The sequence below is a fragment of the Opisthorchis viverrini genome (genome assembly GCF_000715545.1).
Source record: "Opisthorchis viverrini unplaced genomic scaffold opera_v5_33, whole genome shotgun sequence".
NCBI classification, from domain to species: Eukaryota; Metazoa; Platyhelminthes; class Trematoda; order Opisthorchiida; family Opisthorchiidae; genus Opisthorchis; species Opisthorchis viverrini.
This window is the reverse complement of record NW_008751689.1, coordinates 1593820-1614995: the sequence shown is the minus strand read 5'-3', so window position 1 is coordinate 1614995 and position 21176 is coordinate 1593820. Positions and strand designations below refer to the sequence as shown.

Below are 21176 nucleotides of genomic sequence, written 5' to 3'. Positions count from 1 at the left end.
CCAGATATCCTTGTGTTCATACAATGTGTACTCTTTACTTCGATGTCCTGATTAATGTAAGGGAACATCAGAAGTAGATTAAGACCATGGGCCTTTGGCTAGTATGACGGGCCATAAATGTTTCAGCTTTTTCCAGTTTGTACGGAAATCTATGATATTCACAACAGTCTGCAGACTGAAGTCGGAAACGAGAACAAAACAATTTGGTAGTGAGAAAGTCTAAGGGAGAAGCCAGTACATATTCGGACTAAATTTATTTTCTCATCGAAACGGGATAGAATAACACCATTTGGTCCCCAAATGTACCAAATAGGATTGATGGAAAATCGGAGATTACCTATTTGATGTGGCCCAGTAATAGACTATCGTGTGGCTTTAGAATCCTCCTTGATATTCTACTTCCTTTTTACTCCAGGTAGACAAATACCGAAAGTTGATGCTTTCAAACAGCATTGCTTACTGTAACCTGGACTGATTCACAAATGTCTACGATCGTATCTAATCATCTTCAATCGAGACCTTCAATGTTTCACCCTAATTATAGTACACGCCACAGCTAATGGTAATACGGTCTTCGACATATATTCTCATTTGCGTATCAATATGGTTTCGACGGAAGACTCACCTGGAACCCAGCTGAATATCTCGTTTATGATGTTCCAGGTGAGTCTCCCGCCAAAACCACTCTAATATGCAAGGGAGCGTAGTTGTCGGAATCTGTTCAATTTGGATTCAATTACATCATACGGTTGACGGAAACTCGGGGACTGCGCCTACATGATGAGCCCCAAAAAGGGCGTGAACTGTCAAAGAGCAGTGTGATACGGTTTTCTTTCTTAGGCCCTCCACACAGAACAATCACTTGGCCATCAAGACCAGTTTCATCTCCCTAAATTTTTTATGCTGAAACAAATGCGAAATCCTCTATGAAGATTGTTCGTGGGTAATGACTTTCCCTCATTGGGGTAGATATCATTCTTCCAGGAATGTAAGGAATGTAGAATGTCACTGACGCTTTACATTGTACAAATAGCTGTTATTGGTATAACACTCACTGTGTTCATTCTGTATAGGGCTGTATTCTCAGAACTTGTCATCCCTGTTACCCCCGGTGGCACCGGTTTGTATAGAGGGGCCACACTGCCTCTTTGTCAGCTCTTGGAAGATATTGTTATCAGAAAGAAGCTTATGTGGTTTTACTTGATACAGAGACATCGGAAAATGTCGTTCATATCCCCTGTACGGCGACTACAAGCGCCCAATTAACTAAAGACATTATTGTCACACTTTGAGACGAAAAAAACGCGAGCTCCACGCGCGCCATCACTGCCGCACCAGATTGACTTGAATTAAGGAGATGGGCCCGGTTGTGTGGGGCACGGAGTGATGGGGTGTCAACTAGTGAGAGTTAAAACTGTCTAACTGGTGGTCCAATTTACACATAGGTAAATCCAGAAGGGAAATGAGAAATTGGTTTGGAAACTCAACAAGTTGACACAACTACCGGGTGTTCACTTAATAACCGTTCCAACATTTAGGATTCGGCCTAAGTTTCTCTCTCAAGTGCTAATAATTTGACGAGTTGTGATGCAGCTGGATGAAGGCAGTGTTCCCGTTGAACAGAGGAGATCTAGATTCATCGTTTTCACAGAAGCAGGCTTGATGTATTTCTTTTTTAAGTCCATTGTTTTTAGACGCGTACCCTGGTCCACTGTTTTTTCAGTGTATGCGATGGCGTTGAATTGGCCGGACAATGAGGGGCAGCCTCTCGGAACTTCTGTAGTCCCTACCAATCCAGCGCTCGTTTGACAACAATTTCGTGTCAATTACAGAAGACGCCTTCAGGGCATCTTGTGTCAGTTTATTGCTACACTATGTGGATTGGCGTACGTACTTGGGTTCCGCCGGGTCCGAACAATACCAAAAAACGACATCTGGAACTGCCTGTGGGAATACTGATCCTTCATGTGGGCTACGGACCGATATTTTGCACCTATTCGTGCAAGCGGTCCCAGCCTGCCTGATGCCCGTGTTTATGCCTGTTTCGGTAACTCAGTATGGTATTCTCCTATTTTCAATGATCTATCTGCCAGCTACATATATCAGGTCCCAGCCTGCCTGATGCCCGTGTTTATGCCTGTTTCGGTAACTCAGTATGGTATTCTCCTATTTTCAATGATCTATCTGCCAGCTGTTCACATATATCAGCTGTTTGTCGACGATGCTAATTCTGTGTATATCATTGTTTCCTTGATGGTGCAAACGCAAAAGTTATCCTCGCTGGCATGCAATATAAATGACGGTGTCAGAATGTCCTTGGGGCTTCCTGTGTTGCGTGAATATCATAAGCTCAGTGCGCTTGACCGCAGACCTCGACTCTTACAACTTGGAGGCTATTTGTTGAGACATCCATGTTCTTCGCCAACTACGTGCACTTTATCGAAGGTCGTGAATCAAAACGGCTGACAGACCCGGTACTTCAGCAACGTTTTCTGGAGGAATGAATGAATCCCAAGAACCTATCAAAGGTTGGGCGGTGGCGAGTTATGCTAAAGACAGGACATAGAAAAGATTCAGAAAATATGGAAGTCCCAAGGCAGGAACGACAATTGACACCACAGCGACTGATGGCCGTGGTGATGTAAATCGCCCGGCCTTCTAGTGTGAGTAAAATAGAGGCCGTAAGGCCAGTGCAAATAGTGAAACAGATTTTAGGTAAACCAAGATGTTATGTGGTCGGTTGTGACCGTCATTAAAAGTAGTCTAGAACTGGATCGGTCTATATCTCGGGTAGAAAGGTCTGCCTAACCGGTATTTATAAAATCAATCTTCCTAAGGCACTTGTGGCACTAGCTCACCCAAGTAAATCCAATTTCCGAACGAAAAATTGGATTGTTCACATTATGGCCATAGATTTTGAGAAATTTATATGAGACACACTTAAGCCACCGGTTGTGACACTTACTAAAACACTGACTGACTCCAACTCCTAGCCTACACGTGAAACTGATTTATCCTTCTAGTAAGAAGAGTCCAAGCTGACTGGTTCTTCGGCTCCATTGAAACGCGATCAGCCTTATCAGGTGATCACTTGGTCTGAAGAAACCCTTAAGTCAAAGGTAAGCTTTCGCCTGATGATAAGTCAAACGATTCTGTCAGACCTTATTAAAACTACGATCCCTCGATCGGCTCCGAGTGTTTCCCATCCAATTGTTTGCTACATCTGTCCAATGTGGTATCCAATCAACTTTCGTGTTATTTGTCAGCGAGCACACCCACCTTTAGGAGTCCTACTTCAATAGTCGATTTTTTATTGGATCTAACCACTGATTAATGTTTCTATCCGGCATGTCCTCTAACACTCATGACCAAATCACCCAGTTTTATTTTCACCAACCTACGTAAGTGCATGGAGCCATTAAATATTCCCAGAATGCGCGCTTATCCTAAAGTATCTCTTGTTCCGTATTACCTTTACGGAAGGTCGGTAACTTGTCAGGGTAAACTGTTTGATTGTTCCCAACCATTCCAGTTGATCTGCTGATCCAACCGACAGCTACATGTTTAAATAAATCTAACTACTGAATATGTTTAAGTATCAAGAGAGCTTTAGTTACCTTGATGGTCGTCGTGAAAAGCCTAGCTACTAGGTTGCCTGAGGTACACACGTCAAGTGATATTGGGACGATAAACAGGCTAACCGTTTTGTATTACTTCAAGCTAAAAGAGCAGTTGTCTGGTCATCTTATCAGGCTACTAGCTGAAAAATTGACTAGATTAATAACGTAGGTCAGTGTTTTCCGCTCAGCGCAGCAAACGAGAAGGAAAACATGTATTCACAAGTTTTCGGAGCAGAACGAGCAAATCACCGTCACTCGATCCACTGCATTTCATTTCGACGATTAGTTTGTGTTGAAAGGCTCCAAGTTATCGTTTGTTTCAGTCAGGTGCTGTTAAATAATGCGCTAGCTAACTTTCAGCAATCGATGAGCGAAGCAATATCACGTTGAAGATTTGTATGCTAAATGTAAAAATCGAAGGGTATTCTACTAACTCCGTGCCACGTGACATTCTCTGCTTCAATCTACTTCACCTTCCTATCCTGTTATTATAGTTATAAAAAATTATCTGCCCTTTTCCCCGCTTGTGATTGGGAATAGACCTACAAGATGAAAAAGATAGATGAGATTGTCGTGGTGAATCTGACATACACTGAATGATGAATGGTCGACCAAACTGATTGGATAAGAATGAGGATAGAGTATGAAATCCACATGAGTGCCTCAGAAAATGTCCCTTCGAAAGGTTTTCAAGTGTTTGCGGGCTAACTGTTAAGCTCAGTAAACCGATCAAGAGTCATCGGATTACCAACAGATAAAAGCAATCGGGTTACCGAAATTCGAGCTAACAAACAAAGCAACTTTTAGTGAGACGCATCTTCTTCGACTGCTTCACATAATTCATGAAGTCATTGAAGTCAGTAGTGATATCAAGGTGGATCATTCATGGACGATGTTACCTTGACACTACTAACGGCTGGCTGCTTAACGTAAAGATAATTAATCTTAGACTTCTCTCACGGTGATCTATTCAAATCACGTTTTAAGAAGCGTTAAAAGTAATGAACTGACTGTTCATAAAAGTGGCGATGCGAACATAATGATTGAACCCACTCTGACGAAAGCCCATCTACAATGGTCAGTTAAAGCCACCAAAGTCCACCGTTCCAGGAAATCACTTACACCCCATCTTCACAACTGGTAAGTTCGGATGGTTGACTGTAAACTGACGCATTTCTTTTGACTGATTCTTAAGGCTTCCATGAACCTGTCCGATTAGCGTAGAGTCAATAAATTCGCCCCCGAATTCCACGCAAACCTGTACTGTATCATCTAATTTTGTCCCATCCTAGTTAAAACTACTGCAAGCAAATTCTGCTTGATCGCGCTGTAACTAACGAGAACTAATAAAGTCCAGATCGACCATTAAATAGTAGCAATAGTCCAAAAGCACAAATATACCATGGTTACTTTCATTTGGTCTGCTATTTGACCTCACACTACATAAGTATACAGGACTACGAAGCGGACCATATTGGGAGTAAGAAACCAGACCGAAACACAAAATTCACCACTCAAGAACTTCGTATTTAATAGTACGCAATAAATGGTGTCTGTGTGATAGAAAATCTGAGAACAACCAATCAGATGGCGCAACCGTGGTTGTGAAAACGAGCAGACTGATTCCGAGACCACAGAAAAGACCCACACTACCTGCATCAACTGAAGATACCTACTGTGAACAACCCTACATAGGAAAAGAACACTTCTAAACCCGATAATGTATGGTTTTTTTTTAAAGAATTGGCTATTTGACTAGCTGACCATTCAGCTATTACATGAAACCTGGCATTACCTCACTAAGTAACCAGTAGAGGAACCTCCAATCCATAAGATATCACTTATTCCTGGTTCATCAGGATAACATGGAAACATTGATTTCGGATTGTTATCCTCCATAGCTGTCGTGTTAGCTTGAAAAGATGACTCAAGTTTTCGTCAAAACAATTTAATTTTTTATCGGCTTGCCAGTTCTTCTTCCTATTATTATTATTATTATTATTATTATTATTATTATTATTGTGAAGTACAAACAAAGAATTTTCCGTCATTCATGTCAGTTTTTCTGGAAACTTACACTATTAGCGAGAAAGTTCGCAAGTTGTCAGCATGAATCCACTCGGGCGGACTATTTTCTCCAAAGCTTGCGCGCTTTATGAAGGAAACTAATCACAAGGTTGCTGACAACCATGCACTTCGTACCAGCTACATACTTCACAGTATCTTTAAAGAACTATTCAGTCAGGGGATAAAGAAGCTACATCAAGGTTGTTGACTAAACTAACCTTTGGTCTGCAGCCGCGCACCCAACAGTAGCCAAGGTTAATCATTCTACCCAATAGGAATAGGCTTCAGAGGCTAGTAATGGTAACTAGTTACAAGGAAAATGACAGCCTCACCTCCAAACTGGTAGGTATCACATAATTTCGGATATCATTGTTTCTAAAGGATCGGGAGTAAAATAATCATATCCTTAAACATTGCTATCAGTGTAGTGCTCAGTGTAGCTTGCGACAATTTGGCGACCAATCGTTGCAAGTGCATATAGCTATCTGGTTTATCAGTTGACGGAATTCCAAAGCCTAGAATTTCGATGTGTCATGGAATTCTGCCGTCTAATTCGAAGGCAGTACTAAATGGATCACATGACGAGGATGTGCAAGTTCTACTTGTTTTTCAATCTCATCATCATCATCATCATCATTGTCAGCTGTAATAACCGTGTACTCGTCGTACAGTGGTTGTAGCTGCCGAAGTTTCGTTCACGGATGATTTGGGGTGGTGAGGGGTAGGTAGCTGCGCATTGCAGGCGGGAGCTGATAAATTGGTGCATAAATCCAGCACTGTCAGTGGGCTGTCAAGTGGGGGGGGGGTTCGAAAAGAACTTATGCATTGAAAGCAATAGCTTGGATGCACGAGCGCCATTGAGGGCACGACTGAACCATGTCTGACAATGTCTCTAACCATTGGTGTGGCCCGTCTCGGGGTCCCCATCCAGGAAGGCGTATTAGTGCACAAGTGATGATAGTCATAATACAAATCAGAAGGTGAATGTGCACTAATAAAAGTTTTTGTATGGTTGCGACACGTATGAAAATAAATGCAGTGCGAAAATGGGAGCAAGTCAAAAAGGGAACTTATCGGATGCGAGAGTCCCTTGGTGAAAGTCCGGACGGCGGGAACGTGTTTTTCCCCGCAGTTAGACTGCTACACGTACTCCATGGTTGTCCGTGGACTTGTGGAGAGGTTTACGTCCCGCTCCCTGCGCGCGCGCGAGTCTGTGTGTCTTGACTGGGTTTGGTTTCTCTTTATGTAGGTCCCAGTGCGTAAACGTGGGCGCGTCGGCACATGATTGGTCGCTACGCTGACTAGGCGGTGCAGACAATCGATGTCCGATGAGTCAGCTTAATGCGACGTGTTTGTGCGTGTGAGAAAAAAACAAGCCTCGCGATCCAGTGAGCGGCTGAGTTGAACAGTCAAGTATGTGGGTGACTGGGTCGCTACAGGCTGCAATGACCATCACAACTGAGTTTTCTGGTAATGGCTTTTATACCTCGCTGCCAAGTCATTGTTTGACCGCCTCTGGCTCTCTTCCACCCTTCACGTGGTTGTGCAAAAAGAGCCCTTCGAGGAAGTCGGTCGACTGGCATACGCAACACGTGCCCAAGCCAGCGCAACCTATGCAGTATGATAAGTTCATCTATGGAGGGTGAGTTATTTCTTCCGAATACCATTCGACGTACTTCAGAATTGATGATCCGTTGTTCCCACCAGATTCGAGCACCGCTCCGAAGACATCGATGGTCAAACGCGAAAAGTCTTTTGACGTCCTCGGCGCGCAGCGGCCAGGTTTCTGATCCATATAGCAATATGGAGCGCACCGCAGCATTGTAACTCGACCCTTACTGATATGGCTGCCCAGGTAAACAAATTTTTCTACTACCTCAATCGGTTCATCCGCAAGCATGAGGTTATGGTTCGAGCCCACCCAGTCTTGCAGTAGCACTTTACACTTTGCAGGTGTGAATCGCATGCCGAACCGCGAGGCAGAATTATTTAGATTATTTAGTATTGTTTGCATTATCACGAGGTCGGATTCCAGAAGAGCTATGTCGTCTGCGTACTCGATATCTGTGAGCGGAGGCCCAGGGAACAGTTCGACCCCACAGGCATTAGAGGCTGGTAGTGAGTCTTCCATGGTTGTATCGATGACGAAGTTGAAGAGGAAAGGTGAGAGAGGACAACCTTTCGGACACCACTTGATGTGGTGAACTCAGGAGAGAGCTTCCCGTAGACCTTTACACGGCCGCGGGAGTCGGCATACAGCGCTTATGCACACTCCAGATCTCGTTAGTTCTTCTCAAGCTTTGTTAACATAATGGCTTCTGGATGAATCCCGAAGTATTTAGCTTAGTTACTTACTTGTTGCTTAATTACTGTTACTTACAAGTACTATGCATATCTACTTAAGTATGATGTAAGCTTACTGGTATAGCCTGATGGATATTCGATTATCACTGTCTCGAATGTTATCTCTCCACTGGCACGAACGTTCATTCTGGACCACGCCGTCGTTGGGGGTGACCCTCTAGCCGTGATATGCACACATGATGACAAAAGTCAACTTCAATATGGAAAACGTGAAAATCTTGGCATACGGGGACACGGGGCAGGGAAGGGAATTTCTGAAGGCATGATATTATACGGCTAATTCGATCATCCGGTGCATTGTACTGGACCCAAGTTACGCACCACTGCGTGCAAAAGACCAATTCCTCCACCGGAATACTCAAGGAGGGCCAAACATCGGATTCACAAACCAAGAAGCAAGGAACTGCTTGGAGTCGGATCAACAAAGGTCACAAGCGGGAACCCAGAGGGGTCAACGACAGGGTTTCACTCCAGCATCGATCAGAGCTTGAGGGCACGGGAGGCCAGGCTCATAATTCATATGGTCATCGATCACTCAGGACACAGGATAAGAGAACAACCAGTGGAACCGACCGACCAGTCGTGATCGAAGGTCAACCGCGGCTAGCAGCACGCATGTTAATACATACACAGCACTACTGAACGTGCAATCACCAGCCCATCACTACGCTCCACCGCGCTCCCTAACAACGCACTGATGATGTCACCTCGCTTGCCCAGCTCAGCGAACAAACCAACGACCATCTTTGAGAAGTGCTCGTCAAATTGGGTTATCTCAACCACTTTATAAGAGCTCGCATTGCGTGTTGAGGTCGTGTATGATTCTGGATAGTGTTTACCTCGTCCTTTTTGATATCCGGGATTGTCGAACCTAAGTGTCACTCAAAGTTCCTTATCAGGAGCCTCAACAGTCACTATGAAATGTTGGCTCAGGTCAGGCGGTGTTTTCAAAATTAACCCGATGTGTACGTAAAGCGAATAACCTGTCACGGGGAGTCTCGAGTTACGTCCAAAGGAGTTCGTCTTTTCGACCGCATCACTTGTATTTGCTTTTCTGCTCAACTGCTCGTCTTCGGTACATGACTTCATTCGATGTCATTACCAGATGTGGACACTGACTGGTGAGACAAACACAAGCATCTTCGCATGATAACCTTAAAAACTGCTCCACAGAATGGTCACAGTGTCTACTTATCGTCGGATTGGACTATTTCAGCAACCGAATTAGTAATCCTCCCAAGAATGGTATCCCATTTCAACCGTGGTCACATGATGACAATCTAAAGTTTGACCTTTATTGGAAAGATTATTTGATTGTTCCTTATTTTCGTGAGCATTTACTAAAACCTTCAACTGATACATGATCGCGCCGGGATAAGCAAATTCCAGATGATGAACGGCACAAACATAGTGGTTTTAGAAAAGCTGCTGTAATGTGAAACGGGGCTCGATGATATCGTTTTCGTTCCAAATTTCAGACCAATGTTCCAAAAGGTTGAGTAGATTTAATGGGTTTTGAGAAGTTTGTCGGCGATTTATGAATTATTTTGTGTTTCCTAACCCACTACGTTTTAAACTACAACTTTACCTTTTTGACATGTGAATGGTTCCTCAATTTTCGATAGGCAGTCAGTTGATTGAACTTTGTAAGGTGTGGTTGCGTAGGATATAACTCATTGGAGTTAACAATCTGGGAAGTATGGGGTTAGTTTCTTTAGAGATGAGAAACTCAGTAGAAAGCTCACTAGGAATGCTCTCCATGGACTAATCCGGGACTTGACACCTATTAAGAAGCTCCACAACGGTAGTAATGTAATCTATTTTGGTGACCAAGAAAGTAAGAATTATGCTTATGTAGTTTTTCCGAAGGCGGCTTCTACACCCTGATAATTTTAGTTGCACCGGTTTTCCTCCGTGACCCCCACGACGAAACTGAAATTTTTCTATTGTCCTTGGTTCTCTGCATTGGAGATTTTCATCTGCGAACTTGTTACGTTCTTTTTACTTGGAACTCTACTCTGTGCATCCCTTTTGGTCAATCAGTGGTTCATTGAATCTGCTAGTGGGTTGACCCATAAAGTAAAGTAAATATTTCGCCGAGTCTGCTGTAAGAAACATATTCGCGTGCAAATGAGAGCATTTGTTCTGCGAAAACTTATTAGGGCTTTTTTACTACATCCGATTGTGTTGGCGAAAGGGATGCGTAATGCACAGCTCCCATAGTATGCTCCGTTTTAAAGGTTAATACAAATTTTCAGATGATACTAATTGACGGGATGTAGATAGCCTAGTGTTCACTGTCTGTGAACTACCTCTTTTAACAGTAAGACTTGTTGGAGTTTGGTATGCGGCTGCATCACGCTTTATAGACTGTCACATGTATGAATTAAAATTTAAATCGTTCAGCTGTAGCACCCTCTCGGTGCCTAGCTGCCATGCCACACGAAGGAAGCACGAGGGACGGGATACTGCCAGGTCACGCAAGTCTAGACAGGGGAAGTCGAGAGGCAGAGATCGGGTTCGAACCACAGACCTACCGGTTAGTAAATTCGCGGTCGCATCATTTGGTCCATCTTATGTGTATGTATGAATACCTTATTATTCAAATTAAGTGCTCTTTAGCTTCTTCGGCTATCACGTAATCGAGTTGTTACATAGTTACGTGTCGATCCCAAGTTTTTCCATCTCCATGGTCGATAACCAATCCAAAAAGCAAGTTGTTAAATTATGGTGTATTTTGCAATTGGCATTGTCCATCATGCCACAGTAATATTAGACTTAAAAACAAAGTGAACGCAAATTCCGGTATCATTGCAAACGTTTCCCCAAAAGCAAACCTGTACCCAAACTGACCGCCAGAAAGAAAGAAAACTTTCCTGGGGTGAGATAGAACTCCTCCTTTGTACGAGAATTAGAATCAACAGTGGACAATGGTTTCTAAAATGAAAAAAGCAAAAACACACAGTGGCAAGGATTGAAATGACAATCCGGTCTATAAGATACGGGCAATTCAGTTCCCCAAAACAAGGATTCGCCGTTCTAGAAACGTAACGTTTAAACGGTTTTTAAATGTCTTTTGCCAGACCTTTCACCTAGTCATTCTAGAGAAGGAGGTCAGGATGCGGCGATGTAGCTTCCGAATAATGCAAGAACCATCTAAGGAGACAAAATACACGGACAGTAGAGTCAATCAATAAAACGCTCAACAACTGCGTATACAGACTAACTAAACGGATAGTAAACTCAAACCAGCTGTTCAAGTAAAATGATGTTTTATACAATTTATGCCATGCTGATATTGAAACGTACAGACCTGTTCTCTTTGTTCAGATCCTTCTCGTTCTTTGTTGCATTTATCCTCAGAGTCGCTTTTTTGATTCACTTTGTCAAGACCATGTGGTCCCTCTCCTTTCAGAATGACAAAAATAAACTGCATGACTCTCGCTCCTTGTTTGCACAGGAGTTTCCAACATACTATCCTTTTTTAACACAGCTAATAAAACCACTCCTTTACTCACTTCATCCATAAAAGATCAGTATAGACCTGAGAAAATACAGTTGGCTTTAACGGCAGACTTAACTAAAACCCAACTCAATCCTTTGAATACGAAAATACCATCGAGGTTGTACTTGGATTTTCCTATCCCTGTTCAGATTAATTTTTCTTGTTGCAAAGAACTTGATGACCACTACTCAGACTGTTCCAGCCCAAGTTCCATCTACCCGAAAATCTCATTTAAACTTCATACAACTCTACGCCATCTGTCCCTGGTCAGTAATCTCCACAATCAACCTGTTTTAGCTGAGTACTTCGACATGGCCCTTGAACGTAAACATGTTTATGTCAAAGCGTGTTAGAATTACACCTAATAGAGAAGTAAAGCCCTATTCTACTCACTCAAACTAATACGTTTATCCGCTTGCTGTAAAGCAATCGCATTATTCATTGTAAATTGTACCATGACCTGCTAATTACTCTGTTCTTCTTCGTCTCACTTTGGCTCCAAGCAGAATTAGTCCGACTCCAAATCGGTGTTTCGAACTATGAGTAGCTCGAGCGTGTTTACCAGTGGTTGATCAGATGGTCGTTGACATATTCGCCGGGCTTGGCAATTGGTTTGCAAACGTTTAACAGGCTCTAACACGCACTGACGATGTCTCCTCGACTGGGGACGAAACGTTTGCAAGCAAATTGCCAAGCTCGGCGAACAGACCAACAACCATCTGATCAACCACTAGCTAACGACTCCGAGTGTTGGGCGAAACTAGATAGTTTCACTTTGTGATTTCTTAAAAATTTAGCAGATGCTAGAGGATTGCCACAAGAGTTCCGGCCTATGTGGTTCAACACAAGCAAAGGGATCTGTCCAGATCCGTTTACGCTCCACCCTTCAGAGACTATACTACTCTGCATCCTCTGAGATCTAGCAAGTAGGCAACCTCTCAAAATATCTCTTCCTTGTCCGGACTTGGCCAATAGCTTTGCTTGGTTAGATACGTTGGAAAGCTGTTCTGAAGAAACCTGCACTGCAGTAGCACTTATTTCACCGGAAATTAACCTCGTGTAAATTCGAGCCACAGTGAGTGTAATTTACCACAATTGTTGGGTTATATTCCACTGCTTTCTGTGTATTTTTTTCTTGAGAAAATAACACACTAACGGGTCGTATGAATGTATGCAATGACAAATGACTAGAATCGAAACGATGATAAGAGTTAAAGGCAAATCACACAGTAGGGCTTACAGGCTGTCGGCAGTCTGACTCTTGAAGGTAGCTTGTGCAAAGCATAACCAGATCGCCACTAAAGGTATAAGTCTACAGAATTTGGAATACGTTCCAGTAAAATACCGAAAACCTCGAACGTACGTCACTGCTTTTTTGACATCAGATTTGCTGGGGGGTAATGACAACACTTATCAAACCATGGCCCGATCAAGTCTGCCCATTGTTGTGTTTCTGGCTGGGGAATATTTGAAGGTGTTTTTTTTCTTGGACAAAGTAATTTTAAACTCGTCCTTTTAAATGCGGTTGGAGCAAAAATAGACCAACTGGAAAGTTTTTAAACTCAAAGAGAAACTTCTTACTGGTTCACCAGTAGTCGAGCTCTTTGTCATTTTTGACAACATTTCAAGAAGAGAATCGGTTCCTTCGTCAGGTGTGGATGCCTCAATCCAACCCAGGCTCCTATCCACCGCTGCATGCCATCCGGTCAACATAACCTGGCGTGCATGTGGGCCTAGCCTGGACGAGAAGGTATGTTTGGTCCCACTTTCTGACAAAGGGTGAAGACGAAGTTTCAGCAAACCTGTTGGATCTATCTGGACGGCTAAGGCGGCTGCCACCGCCGCACCCAGGGCGGTCATCATCTCGGAGTGGTTGTGCCGGCGAACAATCATGTCTGAAGTTTGAAAGGGACAGAATCAACATTTAGCCTGTTGGTAACTGCAACATCATGGGATATGCACAGACAAGTTGGACACAATACGAAACTGCCGAGATTTACTGAGGCTTAGCAAAGTTCCTAGCAGGAGCAAGTAAAAATCAGAGATGGTGATATTTCTTTCTCATTTAAAAACCCACTGGACTTCGTGTACAGCGCCTTTTAGAGTACATTCTCTCTTCGCTCGAATACTTCAATACTGAATAACTCTGACTACTGGTGACATAATATTACGAAAGTCAGTAGTGATAAAACCATATCCTGAAACCAGTAATTAGCTTGTTGAGGCATAGTCTAGTTCATGTTTTGCTCACCTTACTGATACGTGAGGCTTGCTCATTCCAGCTACGACTGTCGATTGGCTAGACCGTGAAGTTTCTCAGACCTTGACATTTCGTGTGCTGTCATTCCACACACTACTGGCCCGGAAGTCACGGGTTCGAAGCTCCCCAGGGTTTTGTGAGAAATGCACAATTCCCAATAAGAATAAAATAGCTGTATACTACTTCTTGACTTTTCATCATAGACCGGCTTCACTTGCAGGATGGAATATCAATAGGAATTCACCATAATTCAGTCGGAATTTACGCAAGCTCCACTGGTTTCTTTAGCCGATGCCATCCACCTGCGCAATCCTCATCTCTGTCCAAATCTGCATTAACACTCAGATTCATCTGCCAAACGAGGTTTACTTGACGCCGACGGTTCCATTACCACACTGTATAAGTCACCACGAAACAGCATATATTATTACGACCTCCTTTCATTGGTTTTTTCCACCCACTAAGCTCATATAAACTCCGTTGTAAATTTCCCTTAGACCGCATACAGAAAGTACCCTCGTGTGATCAACATGCGTTTAAAACTATTAAGCAGTTTTCCAACACAGTCTGCTACTTTTGCTGAGATTTCAGTAGCTTACAGTCGTTAACGCAGAAAATCTACCAGACAACTGAAGTAGGTATCAGGTCTTTGCTCTGTTCTTTGCTCTTTACTTTTTCCCAATAGCCCTATCAAAGTGAGTCAACTCAGCAGTAATGTAGTGGAATACGACGAATTTTCGACCTGGTTTTGAAAATAAAATAAGCCAAAACCTACCCAGTATATCAGCCAAACTTTGCATCAAAACCGAGCTTTTAGCTAAACCTCCATCAACTACAATTTCACGGGGTTTAGTCAACGTTGCGCCGGATCTGGTACCCCCTGACGCCAAGGTAGCCACACGTAGCACATCGTATGTCTGATAGACTGAGGAACGTATTGCGGCCAGGATCATATCACCATTTTCCACATCGGCTGTTAGACCAGCGAGCACAGCTCGAGCATTTTCTTGCCACCATGGACATAAAAGACCGGAAAATGCCGGAACAAGATAACAAGGATCCGAACCAGTTTCTTCCGTTTTCTCGTACGCACGCTGGGCGAGTGACTCTAGCTCCTTGTAATCAGTGAACATTTTCATTTTGGATTTGAGCCAGTTTACTGTAGCTCCAGCAAACGCAACCGAGCCCTGTAAAGATCGGGAAGTGTACACTTAAAACAGTGCATCAGAAAACGATGGTGTGTCAAAAAGTTTCCAAGGTCAGCGTTTTATTATATACTGTGTAGTTCAGCATAATCAAGACAAATCCTGAATATCCAGTTATTTCAATAGTGTTAACCTATCAAGACCGCTTCGTGGTACTCATGACCTTAAGAAGCCGTCACTCACCAGAGCTCAGCCTGGTTTCATCACTAAAAACTTCGGCAGACGTAGGCGAAGCTCCGTGCATTGTCTTCCCTACGTAGACCACTCAGTTCGTTAGTCCAGTAACATGGGGAGCATATATACCACCATTAGATTAATTGACCATGGCGTTCAATACACACAACTTTTCCATAGCTGACGAAACAGCCTTGAGTAGCCTAGCTTCTCAGGCTCTAGGAATATTCAGGCAATTCCCGACAAGCCTACGTGTTATAAAAACGAACTGAGCTAAGTGGTCGTACGAAAATCTTGGTCCTCAACGCAGTCATCCACCCTGTCCTGATTCATACCTGGGAAACACGGCGTCTACAAGCAGAAACTATCCGGAAGTTAAAGGTTTTTTTTCGGGGGTCTCCGACGCATGATGAGAATTCGCAATCTAGAGGTATGCAAGCAGGAAAGATTGTCATGACAATACGTCTAAAAATTGGGAACTGAATTGGGTTTATCGGCTGGTGATCAGGTTGCAGTTGATCTGTTTACCGAACTTGGTGATTGGTTCGCGTGGTGACGAGACATTTGCAAGCCTTTGGCCAAACTCGATTAGCAGATCAGTGGCATCCGACCAGCAACCAGTAACGCTTTCATGACCTACCGCCTCTATCCCCACTCGCTCAACGACGGCGGCTGTGGTAGTTTTGGCATTTGTTACGCAGAGGCAATATCGAAGTCACCAAACAAATCCTAGCCTGCATGCCATGTCAACGAAGACGCGTTCGTCTCGGAGGACAATTGAATACCTGTCTCCGTATGGCCAAAATTGGGCAGCTGGGCCTCCATGTGCTCCTTAAGATTTGTCATTGGGTCGGACACTTGACTGCGGTTTGCGCAGGTTTGGCGGCTGACTGCCATGCCCAAACAACGCGTTTCCCAGACATTTCTGGAGCCAAGTGTCAGGAGATAGTCGTCCGAAAGTAAAGCAATTAGGTAAATCCTATCTAATTTCAGATCCAATTTCTCTCCAAGGACGAGTGATTACTTAGGATAACTAATACAACCATTCAAAAGTAATTGACAGTTGACTATAGTGAGAATCACATATAATCGGACCAGCATATCAAATGCACCTGACTGGTAGGCACGTATGTGATCCCTTTGACAACTATTTGTAACTGTATGTCAGAGAATCATGAGATTCATCTCATCCAGGCTCCCTGACGAGCTCAAATAGAGAAAACTGGCCATACATAATTCAGTCTCTCGTTATCACACCACACTTTATTCGTGAAGATTAACCTTCTATCCTAAAGTACCACGGGAGACCTGACGCATCATGTGCGTCCAAGGTCCAAGGTTCTCTGGTGGAGAACGCACCCTCCAATAGTCCAGTTGGGCAAGCTACTCACTTCCGGCCGATATTTCCAGGGCATCAACTCATTCGCTGCTCACAGAAAAAGGTTTGGTTCATTCCTTCGATGTCTTATTCGGAAAGGAGATTGTGCATTAGTCTTAACAGTAAGATCGTTCTGAATTGGTGATATCTTACAGTGATAATAATAGCAGGCCGTTTCATAATTACTTAATGTATGCACTTTTAACACAATGTGAAATTTAGGCCCATGCGCAATTTCGACCACATAGCGGCGGTGAATTTTTGAAGTTTGCTATCAATGCTGGCTTTCATCGCCGTGACTAACGTGCAAAGGGATAAACTAGTCGAATGGCTACTGTTTCAGTGGTTGGAAGCGTGAATTGTTTACTCTTCGAGGAACCATGTGGGCGCACAGTAGAAACGAAATGGATCATTCCCTACTGGATCATACGGGAATCGCATACCTCAAGTGCATAATGAACTTGGTTTTGTGCACCCATCTTAAATGCCACGGTTGTGAGGATCCCGTTGTCGGAGAAGAACGGAGCTGTTCCGATATCCCATAACATGAATGCACCCGTGCCATATGTAACCTTCACCGTAGGGCCGAAAGACATTGTGGGCGACGTTGCCCATGTCTGTGCAACCAGAGAGGCTTGTTGATCACCTAGGATGCCGCAGATCTTCACATCTTTCAAGGCACATTCAGGGTCTGAAACGATGCCCACAACTTCTGCCGAAGAAGTAATCCGTGGTAGGATGGCGGAGTCAATTCCAAAGAACCTAATGGATACCAAAATCACTTTCAGTTAGGTTGAAAACATTCATTTACATAAAACCAATATGTGAAATGTGCTTTTTATAGACTCCAGACATCTTGAATCCTCTTCCTAGTTTCCAACAATGTAAAGGCCTTAAATGACTCTTTGGTTGAATCTTGAAAAGTCACATTAATTTCGCCTGAACAGTCCACATCCTACCCGAGATTCTGTCTACAGTTACCACATGGCCATCAATCTGAGAAAGTAAGTTTTTTTGCCGATTTCGCCGTGAGCTGATAAATTTCTAACCAGTGAATAATAATGCTTTCGATAGGGTTTATGCATACAGCTTCATCAAATTTATCCATTTGTCCGAATTCCTGTGTGTACTCTGGTGTTGGATTCGCTTCTGCACAGCTGGAAAAGGAAGGTAACTTGCTTTTTTATTATACGTCTCCGTTGACAGCTGATATAGTGACCTAAAACATGAATTTGACATCCGCCCGCGATTTGCGCCAGAATTACACGAAAATATAATGGTTCCTTGGAATTATTTAAACTGTAAAGTAGACCAGTAACACAACTACGATTAATGTTGACCAAATAATGAACTCCACTTTCTGATCTACAAACACTTACAAATCCGTGTTATCGGAGGTAGCCTTTTCGATATCCTGTTAGCAGGCCTCAAAATAAACGGGATAAACAACGTTGATCGGAATAGAGTGTGGTGTAATCAAGCTGAGCATTCCAGGTCACCATAACTTATCCTTTGGCTAAACTGACGTCGATTTTGTCGATCCATTGAATATGCGAATCAACCTCCTGGCTGAATTACTGGGGTTATTTTGATAAAATGTATTTGGAAACAGGACTAGGAGGTTGGAAAAACAGTGTAACGCCATTCGTAAACTCGGCAATCTGTTAAAGCAACATCCCTATCATTTGTAGCAGGATTCGTTAGCGCAAACAGGGTACGAGAAGTTTGTTTGTGGTCGTAGTGGAAATTGGTGATTCGACTGGGGATCTGGGTGGATATTATCGAACAGAAACGTTCCGTACGTCGCATTCACGACATTGTGAGTAGTTCTGTGTGAAGTGGAATTTTTCAAAATTCAGTAGGCTACTCCATTTGCAAAGGAAACTCAAGTTATTAGGTTGGTTGTATTTACCGCATGGTAAAACACAAGCCAATTCGATTGCACATGAATACCTTAGTCAAGGAGGACGGAAGAACAAAATTGGAAAGGCGATCGTTAGTAATCTGGGTGACTGGATGAAGCCTTGAACAGCTTGAAGCTAGAAGTTTATGGCTTCCACTTCAGACCAGTCTGCCTTCTCACACGGTTTGTTTGTGAATCTAAACGTTATATAAAAAAACATCACTGAATTTCTACAGGACCAAGACTTCGCCAAAATAGTAAGCATCTCCACGGCCAGACATTTAAACTTTGGAATATAAATCAAGCTGAATTCCATGGGTTCAAAAGTGTGTCTAATGAATTCTGTAAGTGATCCCTACGGATAACCAAAATTAAGCGGTTGTTTCTCTTCAAAAGTAGCTTCTCCGTTCAATCAAGATAATAAGAATGTGCCAAAAGTTTTTTGTGCATCCCAGTAACTGTTGACATTTCTGAACTTTCAGACGCAATTTATAACCTACTTGCATAGTTCGGGGTCCCAGTCCAGGGTCTGCAGATTGAATAGTAGCGTACGACTGGCGTTGGTTACGTCTGTCACATGACTTTGACCGTTTGTCAGTCGCCAGATAAGCCAGGTGTCCACGGTGCCTGCCAGCAATCGACCGGCGCGAGCAGCCACCGAGACAGCTGTACTGTTTTCCAATAACCAACAAAGCTTGAGAACCGAAAAGTAGCTATGAATGGGTAATCCTGTTTTTCGCTAAATGGGGTGAAGTGAAGTGAAAAAAGACGCACCACTATTGATTAGAAAAATAGTACAATAGTCATCGATTCTTGATTGTCTTGTCAGAAGAAAACAATACTTCAAAAAGTTGCCATTCATGCCTGTAGTATTAGCGTGTGCACAGTTGCTATCTGGTAGTGCTCAAAGAGCCTACCGTAAAGTTCTACAAAGACGAGGGGGTGTGCAGGGCATCTGGGCCTAACAGATACATGCATTTCCAGCTTATGTAAACGAGCCGTAATACCAAGGCATGGTTTTTATTTCAAATGCGATAACGTAAACAAATGAAACCAAAGGGTCTGAAGGATAACTTTGTACTCTAACGGCGGCTATTAGGAATCTTGAAGACTTGGTGATCGTCATTTTGGTGACAACAATGATGCGAAAATGACGATGGGTAGAAATGAGACGTCAAGTTGTTACAATGGGCCATGGAAGAATTGCAGTCTACTTTAGGCTCCATTATGTTTGAGGTTCACCCAGTCACTATGACAGGATCGCCCACGCGCGCTTTATTTAACTGCAGTGCCATGCGGTCACTGGGCGAATGTTAGTACGTATTGAAACTCTCTCTTAACGCTGCCAAAAAGGAGCATTCGCGACCATTCCCCTCTTTATAAAGGACCAAGCGAAAAAATATGGAATGTAATGGGGTATCGTATCCATGCAAATGCAAACACAGCAGTAGCTACTGTTTTCAAAAATGTCTAACGGGACGTTTCTGTTGGAATTTCTCACGAATGTAGAAATGAGATTTGCCTTTGGAGGACTCACACAACTGACAATAACTGTATTCGGTGGCTGTGTAACACAGCAAATTGCGCTAGTCACTGCTTCTATCCACTGGAGTTATTCCACTAAGCTGTATTACACATTTGACTTCGGCCCCATGCTGTCAGTCCAAAGGGTGTATCTTTCTTGGCAGCAGCCAACCCGGTGCAAACAAGAACAATTTGGAACGCTAAGATTCCTTTCAGTTTGGCGGACTTTGCGAAACTATTCTTCCTTGGGAAACAGAACCAGTAGATAGCCAGATTTAGTATTCTTATCCACTTGGGTGTATCTACCTAACAATAATGGGGTGCCTGGGTAACAACAGTGTTTACTACTTGTCGATGAGTTGATCCGACGCGAACTGACTTGCAATAAATTTTTGTTTGGCGATTAGCCGTTGAAGAAGCTCTTTGCGAAACTATTCTTCCTTGGGAAACAGAACCAGTAGATAGCCAGATTTAGTATTCTTATCCACTTGGGTGTATCTACCTAACAATAATGGGGTGCCTGGGTAACAACAGTGTTTACTACTTGTCGATGAGTTGATCCGACGCGAACTGACTTGCAATAAATTTTTGTTTGGCGATTAGCCGTCTCGGTGAAGAAGCTCCTGGAGCTGTCCTGGTCAGCGATGGTTTAAATTCGCTCAATACAGTATGGAAACATCAAGTAAGGAATGTCGGCATTTCGAACATTTGCCTAAAACCTCTAATCTTATGCAAAATACACAAGAAATTAAATTATATAGAGCGAAAACGAAGGTTCCAGCGTGGTAATTGTGGAGAAAACAGAAACCACCACAGCAGAACACTACTGAAACACCAATACAGTAAACACCGCTGAGCGCACCCTTTCGGAAGGAAGTTGGTTTAAACCAACTGTACACAATAATACATCATTGATAGCAAATCGCTCCGGAAACTGCGATCCATATTGCTTTAAGAATACAAAATAGTCTTCATCTGGACACTCGTAACTGACCGATGCTTGGGGTGAAAGAAACACCGGCGCTGCGCAACAAGAGTATTCCACTACGCCCCATTTTGGTACTGAACAAATTTGCTTGCTACCAGCTTGTCCGTCGGCTAGCACAAGCACGAAATCCATTTCGGAAAATACTCAACGAAATTTCCGAACTGATTAGCAAGGTATACATTACTCCA

At 43.2% G+C, this 21176-nt stretch overlaps 2 protein-coding genes across 2 annotated transcripts in view; both read right to left on the bottom strand.

The window, feature by feature from the left end:
* T265_02632 (hypothetical protein) overlaps nt 1-5950 on the bottom strand; it is a gene marked incomplete at both ends in the record, with an annotated part of 28258 nt that extends 22308 nt beyond the window's left edge. Inside the window, one exon of the mRNA XM_009166930.1 lies at nt 5906-5950. Coding sequence (XP_009165194.1) covers nt 5906-5950 — 45 coding nt within the window. The remainder of the gene's footprint in view (nt 1-5905) is intronic.
* Nucleotides 5951-10424: 4474 nt separating this feature from the next.
* T265_02631 (hypothetical protein) overlaps nt 10425-21176 on the bottom strand; it is a gene marked incomplete at both ends in the record, with an annotated part of 29789 nt that continues 19037 nt past the window's right edge. The window contains 6 exons of the mRNA XM_009166929.1: nt 10425-10624; nt 10871-10988; nt 13138-13451; nt 14592-15003; nt 17017-17335; nt 18977-19215. Coding sequence (XP_009165193.1) covers nt 10425-10624; nt 10871-10988; nt 13138-13451; nt 14592-15003; nt 17017-17335; nt 18977-19215 — 1602 coding nt within the window. The remainder of the gene's footprint in view (nt 10625-10870; nt 10989-13137; nt 13452-14591; nt 15004-17016; nt 17336-18976; nt 19216-21176) is intronic.